Below are 13,201 nucleotides of genomic sequence, written 5' to 3' on the forward strand. Positions count from 1 at the left end.
ATTAGAAGATGACTTTTTATTAGACACTGGATATTGGCCTTAATAATTAAAAAATAATAACTCCATGATGTTGACAGCATCACCATGGGTTTGCAGTTTAGCACAGCTAAGGCAAAAAGTTTACCTGAGTGACTTGATAAATGGACCGGTCATTTAGTACCCCATTTTAAGTAGTAAGTAGGAATGTATGGATTGTGTTATAAAAAGGAAACAGAAACAAAAACAAAACATCTTTGATTTTGTCACGACCTTTGTTCTTAAAACCCAAAACCGTGCTTTACTCCTTGGCTCCTAACCGCCAACACAAAGGCTACTATAGTTATAGTTATAGTAGCCTCCTCTCACAATATTCTGCAGTGCCGGAGAACTTCCATGTAGAACTAAAATTAAAGCCAATCATTATTTCCACAGGAACCGTCTTATTAGAACAGGGCGGAATTAGAGGCAGCTTTAAGTCTCAGGAGCTTTAGTTAGTATTCAAAGGGACTGGTGCCCCTCAGCAGGCAGCCTCTGCACCTGTAGAAGAAATCCCTACCTGTCCCAAGAAGATCCTATGTGGTAGTCCGCCCCCTAAAGGCAAGCCCCTGTCTTTAGCATCGTTTTTACCCTCTCATTACTCGGTGTCATTTTTCCTTAATTTCTATACCTGACTAAGTTACCCATGCAAACGTACGGTGTTCTGTTCACTCTTACCACGTCCACCTTGAAAAGCTGGCCTGATTGGCAGGAATTTCCGTCACCTTAGTCTTGGCTCATATCTGGGAATAACCCATTTCTTCCTGCTGGGTTCTGAATTCTGTGCTTGTTACCGGAATCCATACAGGAAAAACAACAAACAGCCGTTCACTGTGTTTTCCGATCCCTCTCCACTCTGTTGCTCTGTGCTAACATTCTGCACCCTCCAAGCTCCCCCAGTTCAGTCTCACTCCACCCAGCCACACAGCCCCCTGTCCTCACAGCAGGCCTCATTTCCAGGGTCATGGAGCTCAAGGTCAAGTTTCATTTGGGTTTGCTCTACAAGCACCAGACATTTCGTTTATCTGTAGCTCTAATAATTCCCCCCCCCATTCTTCTAGTTTCCTCTCTTCTAATCCTCTACCAGGGGCCAGTCTATTTCTAGGCTGATTTGGCTTTAAGGCATCTTAGACACCCCATCACACTTTCCCACTGACTCCTGCCAGGAAAGGAGCCTTCAGAAGAAGTGTGATAGCAGGTGGAAATCCTCCACTTATTCTAATTGTACCTCTATTTATGCTGCCTCCAGTTTTGTATTCTTTAAAGGAGCATTTATCTTTGCCCTTTGCTTCTTGATGTGACAACATTTCTTCAAGGACTGAAAAAGACACCCTAAGCCGATACATGGCCGGCTACACAGAGAGTCCCTGCAGAGCAGGAACCCTGAGCCGGTGTTCTTGCTCTATTTGCTGCTCCCACACATGATAATGGCTTACTACGTGTGGGGATTTGTGGTCTAGAGAATGATGAGGGTGATGTGGCGAGGGCGGTGATGATGGTGGTGATGGTGATGATGATGGTGACTGTGGTGGTATGATGATGACCATGATGATGATGTGATGGAGATAGTAATAGTGACGATAGTAGTAGCAGCTACCATCTGTTTAGTTTGAGAAGCCAGACGTGGTGCAAAGTGCTTTGTGTTTATAACAACTCTGTGGGATAGCTTTTAATTACTGCCCCCATTTTGTAGATGGGAAACTGGCTCTGGTATGGTAGATAAATTTCCTGATGTAAGAACAGTCTGTCTTCGCCCTTCTGGACTGACTGTTACATCTGCCGCCTGTAAACACACTTTTTGTTTGGGAAATTGACATTAGGTGTCTTTTGTATACATTTCAGCTTCCTAAAGGCTGGGACAGCATCCCAGACTTCCCTGCCTCCTGTTATGGCAACCACAGAATCGAACACTTCACAATTCCTTATCTTCTGCTTCTAAATTGAACTTCCACCTTGTGCTGTGGATCTTTTCACACATTTGGAAGATGCTCTGGCTCCTGGAACAAATCTTGTTGCTGCAAACTTGTGCAGCCCTAAATCTAAGCCTTGTATCAGTGGATCTGAGAGCTCTCACATTTTGACATGTTCTGAAAGTTTTTAGTGGCTGAAGGGGTTAGCTGCAGGGAGGGTGGTGAGCTCAGAGCTGCCTGAGACTTTGGGTGAGTTATAAAGGTGTGTTTCTGAGAGCTGAGTCAGACTGTCCACTGGAGACCTTCTGGGTTGTATTGAGGTCCCAAAGAGCCAGTCTGGTCCTCACACCCACACATGACAAAATGAACTGCCTGTCTGTTGTGAATGTCAGCATCTGCTAACTAGACAGGGTCATGTTTTGAACCTTCTTGCTTCAGTTAAATGACCCTTGAGTTTGGCTTGGCTCAGGGTATGTGGTCTAAGCTTGGCCACACTTTCCCTCTTCTAGGTGGGAGATCTCCGACGTTCACACAATCACCACACTGGTCTTTCTGCTTCCATCTCAGCACACTGCTTGGCAGTTCAAAATACTGGAAGTTGGGAGCTCGGTACCCCTTACTTTGAGCCATGTCAATTCCGAGCTTAGTTGTTTCCTAACCAAGCTCTGCCTTAGTTTGTTGACTCATTTTGTGAACTAGGAAGAAAAGTATTTAGGGCCATATCAGACATTACTTCTATAGTGCGTTTCTCACTTCTTTCTCTTTGGTTGGTCTCACTGACTAAATGTCAAGTGATAGGGGTTCCGTCTGACCTTTTTCTCCCTTTTTTTGAAGGTGATGGACAGAATCTGTTTACTAAAGATGTGACAGTGGTTGAGGGAGAAGTCGCAACCATCAGCTGCCAAGTCAATAAGAGCGACGACTCTGTGATTCAGCTGCTGAATCCCAACAGGCAGACCATTTACTTCAAGGACTTCAGGCGTAAGTTTCCACCCCGCAGTAGTAGATGCCAACTTTTTTACCTCTGTGTTGTCTTGATAAAGAGATTGCCAAGGCCACCTTTTTCTAATTTAATGTTAGATGCTTAAAGTTTAGTCAATTCTTTAGAGAGAAGAAAGAGACAGGCAATCATAATCTTTCTACTTAATAGAAACCTTGAATGGTCCCCTTTAAAAGTCTTACTTTGCAATAGGAATTGATTGTAGTAATTCAAGGTGAATTGCAATCGAGTCCCAAATACTTAGCTGACACAAACAACTCAAATAGGGTAAGGCAAGGAAAATATAGCATTCTGATAGGGAATCTGTTTGGTTTAAAGATTAGCATTTCCAAGGCAATCTATATCTGTAATGGGAGGACCAGATCTTTCACCGTAGTCTCTGCTGTACAGAGATAGCCATATGCTGAGATCCATTCAAATGCAATTTAACAAAGGCCAGCCTTTGAAACGGAATTGGTTATGACACCAATGGCTCATATGGTTGCTGTGGCTTCGTAGGACACCTAACTGTGAAGCAGTATCCACCAAGCCTATTTTCCACTGCTTGACTCCTGTTCACTCCCAGTATTTTGGATCATTCTGTCGGGAAAAGTTGATAAACAAGGAACATTTAAAGGGACTAAAGAAGAGCCAGTGCATAGCATGGCTCAGAAGCTAGAGGTACTTGTACCAAGCCTGACCACCTTATTTCCATTTTCAAAATCCTCATGGTGGAAGGAGAAGCCAACTCCACAAAGTGGTACTCTGAATTTCACATGCATGTGGCACTAATAACCTTTGCGAAAATTCATAAGACATTGAAAAAGACCATTTGCATTAAAAAAGCCCACATACGGTGCTTTTTTGGTGATTCCAATTTCCTGTTTGGGATCTGAACAGTTTCCTACTGTTAGGTAGACATACCTAAAAAACTGTAACCAACTAAGGCCTCTAAAGGCTCTGGATCGGGCTGTCCCACCTCAATTCATATCCAAGTTAAATAGTCTGCTATAACATGTTAAAAATTGGTATTTTATATTTTTGCTTTAAAATTACTTTTTGTTCTGTTTTCTTTAATAATTTGGACCCACTGGGTTTTTTTGTTTGTTTTTTGGCTTTGTGTTTTCTTTCTAAAAGTACTTTTATTTCTGATCCTCTTGTACCTACCTGAGAGAGCCTGGCATGTTGTACAGTGCACTCAAAGCCTGCCCCTGCATAAGTTTCTTTAGGATAGGTCACTAGGGTTATTTGTCTGCATGGAGCTATTGCAGAAACTGAAAATAGCACTAAATACACACAGAAAGATTTACATTATTTCCATTCAGCGGCTGTTTTTCTCCATCTGACTTTTCCTCTTGCCTAGTTAGGGAAATAGATTGTCCGTCATCTTTTGCACAATTACTGACTATGTTTTGTTTCACAGCTTTGAAGGACAGCAGGTTTCAGCTGCTGAATTTTTCCAGCAGTGAACTCAAAGTGTCACTGACAAACGTCTCAATTTCGGATGAAGGGAGATATTTCTGCCAACTCTACACCGACCCCCCGCAGGAGAGTTACACCACCATCACAGTGTTGGGTAAGACATGCTTCTTATTCCCCAGGAGCCAGTGGGATGACCCAGGCTACCAAGTGACTTCCAGTACAAGGACAGGGTTAAGAGTAGGTCTCACTGTTCCAACTTGTTTTAGGGAGAATCACCACCCACCTTGCTTAATTTTAAAAATAGCCTATTCTACCAAATCCTTTAAGGAATAGTCCCTGGCCTTCTTTATAGATTCCACCTGCTCTTGAATGTCAACCCTCAAGCTTCAGCATTGAAGATCAAGAGCAGTTAAAGCCCTTAAATGAGTCACTCACCGCATGAAATGGCATTACTTCTAATTGTCCCAAGATTTCCCTTCTTCTGTGCAAGAGAGAGGGAGATGGCTCCCATGGTTGTAGCTATGGAGTGTACCCATGGCAAAGCTCAGATATCTTGTAATGATTTTCCTTCTGACTGGCATCCTTATTCAAATGTGCTTTATCCCTTCCTCTTTGGCTTTATTTATATATTGCCCTATTTATTACTGATATCCCAGCTCATGCTATGGAACAGAAAACCTTCCCCATGAACACATTCCTTGCTACCAGGTGCAACCATCAGACATAGGCAGTTGAGAGTGGCTTACCTGGAAACAGCAGAGAGCTGTTGGCAGGTTGTGAGGTCACCTCCTGTGCTTGTGATTTTCACTGAGGTCCCAGTGGCCAGGGTGGTGGTTTATGTTGTGTTACAGTCAGCAGGTATCTCTCTGCTGAAGGGTCTGAGTTCACTGCAGATCATACAGACACACACTCTGGTGCATTACAGGAGCTGATCCAGGGTTTTGGAACTGAATTTTCAAGGACATAATACTGTAGAGTGAGGCAGGATCTCTGATTTACACCTTCAGGAAGATGATGAATCAAAGTCTATTTGAGGCAGCAGGCTGTAGCTTTTTGGTATAATGATATGAAGATTAAAGAGGAAAGATAAATATGAAGGACATTTTCACTGGGTGTGTGCACATATATGTATTTATGAACGTACATATTGAGCTGCTTCCTCATTGCTTTATTTAAACACAGCTGTAAAAGGGAAAATATTTTTAATTCATTAAGCTGACTATGTGCCCAGAGCCTGCGTATATTTTTGACATGACTGATTGTGCTTTTAGAAAGTCAGGCTTAACGTCTGGCCACACAGTTTCTAGTGTGGACTATGAGCGGGCACCTATAGCATGCACGTGTATGTCTGTCACGTCCAGATTTGATCTGTGCAGGGTCTGCATGGAAAGTTTCTGCTGGAGTGAGTGTTTTGGTATGGTGCAGATGAAGCAGATTGCCGGGAAGCATTTGAAGTTTCCCATTTCTGCTTGTCTACTCGTGTGTGAATACAAGCATGTGAAGACATGTGTGACTTGGCCATCTACACCTGAGCCTCCATCACTTGCAGCATCTCCACAGGGGTGATGGCAAAGAAACAGTATACCCAGGACATTTTGTATTTTCTGAATGTTTTTTTACTACACAGACCTTTAGGTTTTGATTTTAATTTCACAGAAAAAAATAATATTAACAGAGATAAGCCATTCTGCCAAGGTTACAAAGCACACAAAAAGAATTAATAATCCGAGGAAAGGACCTGAGTTCAATCCCCGGAATATAGACATGATATCATGCACTTGTAGTTCACATATTAGCGAGGCAAGCAGATAGATCCCTGGGGCTAGCCAGCCAGTCTTATCTACTTGGAGAATCCCAAGCCACCGAGAGACTTGTCTGAAAAAACAAGGTAGATAGTGCCTGAGGAACACTATTTGAGGGCTACTCTCCACATGCATGTATTGTACACAAAGACAGGAACATGCACATGTGGTTACATGTGCGTGCATGTATGCATGCGAGCACACACACAGCATTAAACCCTAGGGATTGAAAACAGACCTTACTAATCTGCCTGACAAGCGCTGTGCCTGGTAGCACAGGTCATTTTAAAGCCCAAGTGTTGTGTTTCAGGACATTCCGGAGCTTCACATTTTGTTTTCAGGAGCACATCTTTTGGACCATTGCAGAACACTGCTTCCTGTCAATTATTGGTGTCTGGGGCATTTATTCTAAGTCACTGTCCTAGGCTAATTCAACTGTGCGTGTACCCTTTGCTTGGATCAACTGCCAACATATAGACTCCTGAAAGGCATCGTGGCTGCAATCCATTTGGAGGTCTCATTATTCTAGAAGTAATAGGATCCTGCTTGTATTTTATAGAGGCGTTAACTTAAGTGTACTTGAAAGTAATACTAGTCAATGTTCTTTTTGCAGATATTATGCATTCATTTAATATTCTTTCCATTGAAGTTACTCTAGGATTCCTTGACAGAGTAAAATTGTTGTCATCAGTGTGAGAGTCTTTCATATTCCAAAATCTGACAATTTCCACTGATACACATTCAAACCTTCCTCCTAAGGTTTAGAGTTTTAGATATTATAATGAATGGAGAATGATCTATTAGCATCTCTGTTGCTATCCATGGTGCTCTAAAAAGGATTCCATATGTACTTACACAGCTGTCACACTCCTCGATAGGTTGAAGATGCTCGTTTTAGTGCATATGACTATTAGTTATTTAATTCATTCAGCAAAAACTTTAGCATAATTATAAGATACAGAGATGAGTGTTTGTGAATGGCTTCTATGCTATTCTGTAGTTACATTATGTTTAGATTTCATCTGTGCAAAACCCGAAAACTCTCCTGCAATAGTTTCTGTGTATTCAGGTGCCGTGTGGGCCATTCAGTCCTTCCACTTGTGACGAGTTCATGTCCTTATGCAAGCACACAATGTGGTACTCTTAATATTCTGTTCATAAGAGGAGATGAACAAGAGAGAGAAGACGCTGTGCTGCAATGAATGCAGTTACTGATAATAGTAGCTAATATTATTACAGTCCTGTCCTCCTAAGATTAGTGCTCACTCTTAAGACTCCAGGAACGGGAGAACCTAATTATTTTAAAGGGTCTTAGAGTGAGATCTCACATACTGATCAGCTTTAAGACTCCTCTTTTGTGGTAATTAATGTGACTCATCTTGATATTGCTGGTTTTTTTAATGTTGTAGGCGTAATGTTTATAATTAGCACCCTTATAGGTTTGAGGTTAGCTAAGAAGAACCTTGACATTCCAGGATTTTTTCTAGTGCTTCCCTGTGGGTGATTTTTCATTCAGGTTTTCCTCTGCATGCTCCTTGCCAGACAGATCTGTGGTTGTTTCCATTAATGGCTGCAGGCAGCTCTTACTAGCTTTGTCTGTTTAGTGGATCATATTTAAGTGTGTTCTCTGGCTAGCAACAGTTTTAATTCATTTTTCTAGAAATGGATTTCATACTTTACTGACCTCTTTTATATTAGAATAGACATTATGAAATCAGGGTGAAATTAAAGGGGGAAAAAACAGGATAGGATTAATAGACCAAAAGAATTTTTTCTTCTCCAAGGAACTTTCTCCTCACTTGTATTGTCCAATTCTTCATTGCTCTTTCAGAGTCCAGGAAATGTCGACCCCTGTGAGTGTTTCTAATTCAGACTGACTAAGGGTTTCTGCAGAGGGGTAAGAGTCCAAGAGCACTGCCTTTACAGCATCAAAAGTGTAACTCATTATCAAACCTTACACTTGTTACCAGACGGCTCCCACCCCACTTGCCTCTTTCTTCTTCTGCTCTCAGCAAAGAGGAGCAATACTGATCCCACCCTTGAGCTTGGGAAAAATCATTGAGCTATTTTTCAAAATGATGACCTCAACAATATGTTAAGTTTATTGTTTTTTATGCGGGCATATTTTCCAGCTTTTGGAGTTTTCTACACTTTTCATTTGGCTCAAGGTAAAGAAGATGCCAACTGTACAGGAAGGTGATTCTGGGAACCAGAATAGACTGAGATCACTCTGAAGGTCTTAGGGACATAGTGTATCTGTGACAACAGAGGTCAAAGGAGCATAGCTAAGACCAGTGGGGAAAAGTCAGATACAAACCTTACCGACTGTCAAGCTCTCAGCCCTCAAAGTCAAAAGGTGCTGTTCATGGATTTTCCTGTCTTGTGTACATCCGTCTTTTTTTTTTTTTATTTCCTTGCTTTGAATTAGCAGACACTGTCGTTGATGTGGGAAGAACAGACACCATCTTTAGGACCAAATGGAGGCAATAAAGGCTTACCACCAAGAGATGCCATTGGAGATTGTTACATTTGAATGTAAATTGTCTGCTATGGCTTCATGTATTCTGTTTTTTTCAACAACTGGCATGCTTTGGGGAAGTGACCAGATCTTGAGGTCTCTGACTTAATCAATGAATTAATCCTTGGATTGATTTGTAACATGATAGCATTTGTGAGAGTAGTAAATCGTGGGAGATAGGGACTCACTGAGAGAAACATGCCATGGGAAGCATGTCCTTGGAGCAACATCTTCTTGCCCTGGCCCCTTCTAGGTCCATTCTACTTGCTTCCTGTCTGCCATAACATCCTCCACACAGCTCCATCACTGTATTGTTCTGCCCAGCTGTGGGCCCAGGAACACAGATTCCAGTCACCAAGAACTGTGCCTTTGAAACTGTGCACTGAAAGAAGTAGTCCTGCTTTTCTTTGTTTTGTTTGGGTGTTTGGCTAACACAAAGTAAAGCAACTCGGAAAGAAATGAGCAGTTGGTGGAGGTTATAAGAGGCCTGGGGGGAAAAAAGGGGAAAAAAAGATGCCTGAGGTGAGGAGTCTTTCTGTCTCTTCAGATCCACTGTAAAACACGAGAGAACAAAGGCAAGGTGTCCAGAACACAGAGCATGACTGTCAGACTGCGTGGACACCACACTCTACTGAGACTTCGTCATCCGTGTGGGGCAGCAGCACCCCCTGGATCTGTTCCCATTAAGAAAAGCCCTTGATTCTGAGTGCCCCTCAAGGTGTTTCTCCCAGGGTCATGAAGTGGGAGAAACACTGCGTTCAGCGGGGATTCCAGCATGGGCAGTCGTTTTAGCCATTTGCGCTCTCGTATCCTTAGTGTCATACTCTGACAATGATATTAATAATAACAGTTCTCACCAGGAAGTATCCAGTGTATCAACTTCAAGATCTACTTTCTATACTGTTTTCATTCCCACCCAGATCTCAAGAGGCTGCCTTTGCTCTTCTCTGCCTCGATTTGTTTGTAAAAACCCACCTGTAGCCTTTCACTCCTTAGTCATTTCCTTTCTGTTTCTCTGGTGCTGTCATTTACCAAGATCTTGGTTTCTTTAGGTTTAGACAGTGGTTTCCACAGACATTTGGTTCAGCAATGGCATTTCCCCTTCAGTGTTCCCACCATCCTGCACCCAGAGTGCAGTGAGGTATTTGCTTATTCCACGTATGTACTGTCTGTGTATCCCCTGTGCACTATCTAGACACACAAATGACAATCCGTAACCCACCCGACTATCATTTGCACAAATACACTGAAGAGGACACAGCCAGCCGAAGCATCCTGTTTCTTCGTCACTGCCTTTCTGTGTCTCTAAAAATTCCATCAGATGTACACCCTTAAACTGGATGCTGAACTGTCTCCTTCTGCTTAGATTTTAAAATGTGTTTTTGCCATGAGTAAGTACTCCTTTGGGCCATACCACATTAGCAATCCACACGATTGAGCAAACGTGTTGCTTTCCTCGTACATGGGAACAGAGAGCAGTACCTTTGCTCCAGCGGTTACCTCCTCCCTGCCTCTACAGTGTACCATCTTGCTGAGAAGCATATGCAACAATCATTTTGTTTTTCCCCTTTCATCATTCTCTATAAGAGTTTTCAATCGCTCTAATTCAGTATGAAAGTCTTCCTGTGGACAGAATTTTCACTGTGGACTGGAACAGTTGGAAATCCCAAATAACATGGTTTAATCCCATAATTTATTGAAGCAGTATCAGAGATGTATTATTCAACTTGATGGTCAGGATGGCATGTTTATACATATTTAATTTCTTGTTTCTCTTCTGAGTTGAGAAACTTATTAATCATAAGTCTCAACTCTGTCTTTGCTTATTCATGGTGGTCAGGGCTCCTATTCTTAGATTTGCTCTGCTGAATTCTCTATTCTTACTGATTTTTATTTCAGGAGGCTCAGTCTTGAGGCAGGACTGCACGTTATATGAAGCTGCACTGTCAACTCCGTTTCATTTTAGAAAAAAAAAAGATAACTCCCGTCATCATCGTCACTACTGTCATGCACACACTCTTGATGTGCTATTCAGTATGTCAGCCCTCAAGGCTTTTGTTTTGACTATTTTATTACAGAGATATTTAATATGCTTATAGAAAAGTGGTTTTAATTCTGATATCTGAGTGTCTTTCAAGCATTTAGGGATCTCTTTCACCTTTGGTTTCCAAGATCTGAGCATTAGAAGTAGGAATATGGTAAATGCCTGGCACGCCCTATACTGCCAAACCTTTCTTTTAATGGCACTCCCCGCACTGGAGGACAGGAGTACATCTTATACGCATCTCTTTGGTTCGGTGGTACTGGTTCTGAAGCATACTTTTTCTGTGTGTGTTTGTGGTGAGTGAATTTTCTAAGGAACCCCAAGCTTTTTATCTTTGTTAGTAGACTTTGAAGTCTTTCCTATGAAGATTGAAATCCAAGGGTTGAGTTCAAGGAGAATTATTGCTTTCAGGGGCTTCCAGGTAAGGCCATTAATTTCAGTAATGTGTACTCCTTGATTTTATATCTATTTCCTTACCCATTTTCTAATGACTAATACCTAGATTGCTAATCTTAGGTCAGTGATGATTCAGGAATTGGAGACTGGCCACTGGTTACTAAATAGGACACATTTAGAAAAACATTCTGAATTAACAGATTACACATGATTCATTTACATGACATTGTCTATCTAGTTCCTTCCCCTCCTCTGGCTGTTTATTTTGCCATTGGGATGTGATCCCATCAGCAATGTCCAATGTCTGCCTCTTTGTTGGTGACAGCAATGCTGCTTCCCAGTGAGCAGATGAACCTATCTGTAAGTGGGTCCTGTGTTTATAAAGCATGTATGTTTGATTTGTAGTCCCTCCGCGTAACCTGATGATCGATATCCAGAAGGACACTGCAGTTGAAGGGGAGGAGATTGAAGTCAACTGCACCGCCATGGCCAGCAAGCCAGCCACCACCATAAGATGGTTCAAAGGGAACAAGGAGCTCAAAGGTACGATGCAGACTGCCCAAGAGTGAAGCGGTTAGCTGGCACTCGGCTCTAGCAAGCAGACCTTTGTGAAAAGGATAGACAAAGGCCCCTGCAACAAAATTGTTTATTCAGATATGGCTTCTAATCAATTAGCAAAAGCATCTGAGGCCAGAAGAGAATGACTTTCATTGTTTTCGTCCATTGCCTCCCTCTGTAATTGTGAGTTGGTATTGAACCAAACACGTAAACTCGAGCTCTTCAAACAAGGAGGAGCTTGTTCTAGGGATAACCGCAGTCCGAGGCTGTCCCTGTCTGTACCTCAGGTGTCACTGCGTTTATCCTCCGCTTTGTGCTGACTTAATGGCTCAGAGCCCCACATTTCCATGGCATGCGTTATTTAAAATCCCGAGTCATTCTGCCATGCACCATTGTTGGTGTGTGCTTGCCCAGAAGATTGGTGGCATCGCAGACCAAGAGCTTAAGTTCATTATGAATTTGCAAGGTCTACCTACCTTTTTGGCGAACCTGTGATTCCGTCACCTGATTTGCCAGCCCATTCTTTTGCAAAGACTCTGATTTGGGGTGACACTGCAGGCAGCTCCTAAAGCCCTGCTCCTGTTTGACCATTTTCTGTTGCTTATTCTGTCTCTCATACCTGTCAGTATTTAGCTGTCTCTCTTTTCTAGCTTGTCCTAAAAGTAGTGCCTGGGCAAAGGACTCTGGAGTTCACCTCTACTTAACAGAAATACTAGCTGTGTGCCACAGTTTCCTGTGAAAATGGGAATAATAATAATAGGGTATTATTATGAAGATGAAATGAGTGAATATTTACAAAGCATTAAGGAAGTGCCTGAGACAGAATAAGTGCTATATGTGTGCTCATTAAATAAATAAACGGTGTGAGGAAGCAAATAGCCCTTTTAGGAAGGTGATATGGAACGCTATATCCAGAAACAGAGAATTCTGTAGAGAGCAGCAAGTTTCCAAAAGCTTGTTCTGTTTAAATCTCCTATTTCCTAAGTATGGTTTTAGAAGGAAAGAGGTTCTCATTTCCCCTCTTCCCCTCTGTCTAAGTGAATTGAGCCATTAAATGTGGACCGATAAGTACAAAACATTCAAAGAAAGTTAATGGTGTGCCTTGCTCCTGGGAGTGCTGGGTTCAGGAAGGGACTGCCTAGGCCTATTCATTCCCTCCGGAAGCCTCCTCCCTCCTTTTCTGGCTGTTCTTGGATGTGTCTCCCATCTGGCCCAAAGCCCTATATCTTACTTTGCTCTAGTCCACTGCCACTGCATTTTTCGTGTTCTTCCAGAAGTCTTCGAATTTAAACATTTCAATTACAATTTCAATTATGTAAATCCATTTACTTACTTTCCCTCTTAATTGTTGATGATGGGATGGGCAAAGGGGGTTGTTTATATCTCTGCTGCTGATTGAATTGCTTAGGGGATTTGGATGATGCCCTGGGATTTTTCAGAGGCATAACAGCCTTGTAGATATTTGAAGTTCAGATGATTGTAGCAGTGCAAAGCCTTTTTCCTTCCTCCTCCCAAAACCAAAAGCAGCCAGATGTCAAAGTGGTTGAACTTGGAACT

General features: G+C 42.2%; 1 protein-coding gene across 6 annotated transcripts in view; it reads left to right on the forward strand.

The window, feature by feature from the left end:
• The window catches only part of Cadm1 (cell adhesion molecule 1), a 335,003-nt gene that overhangs the window by 262,826 nt on the left and 58,976 nt on the right, over positions 1-13,201 (forward strand). For all 6 annotated transcript variants that reach the window (XM_026779076.1, XM_005347263.3, XM_005347264.3 and 3 more), the window contains exons 2-4: positions 2,760-2,906; positions 4,328-4,480; positions 11,492-11,629. In XM_026779076.1, coding sequence (XP_026634877.1) covers positions 2,760-2,906; positions 4,328-4,480; positions 11,492-11,629 — 438 coding nt within the window. The remainder of the gene's footprint in view (positions 1-2,759; positions 2,907-4,327; positions 4,481-11,491; positions 11,630-13,201) is intronic.

The sequence above is a fragment of the Microtus ochrogaster genome, chromosome 5 (genome assembly GCF_000317375.1).
Source record: "Microtus ochrogaster isolate Prairie Vole_2 chromosome 5, MicOch1.0, whole genome shotgun sequence".
NCBI lineage: Eukaryota > Metazoa > Chordata > Mammalia > Rodentia > Cricetidae > Microtus > Microtus ochrogaster.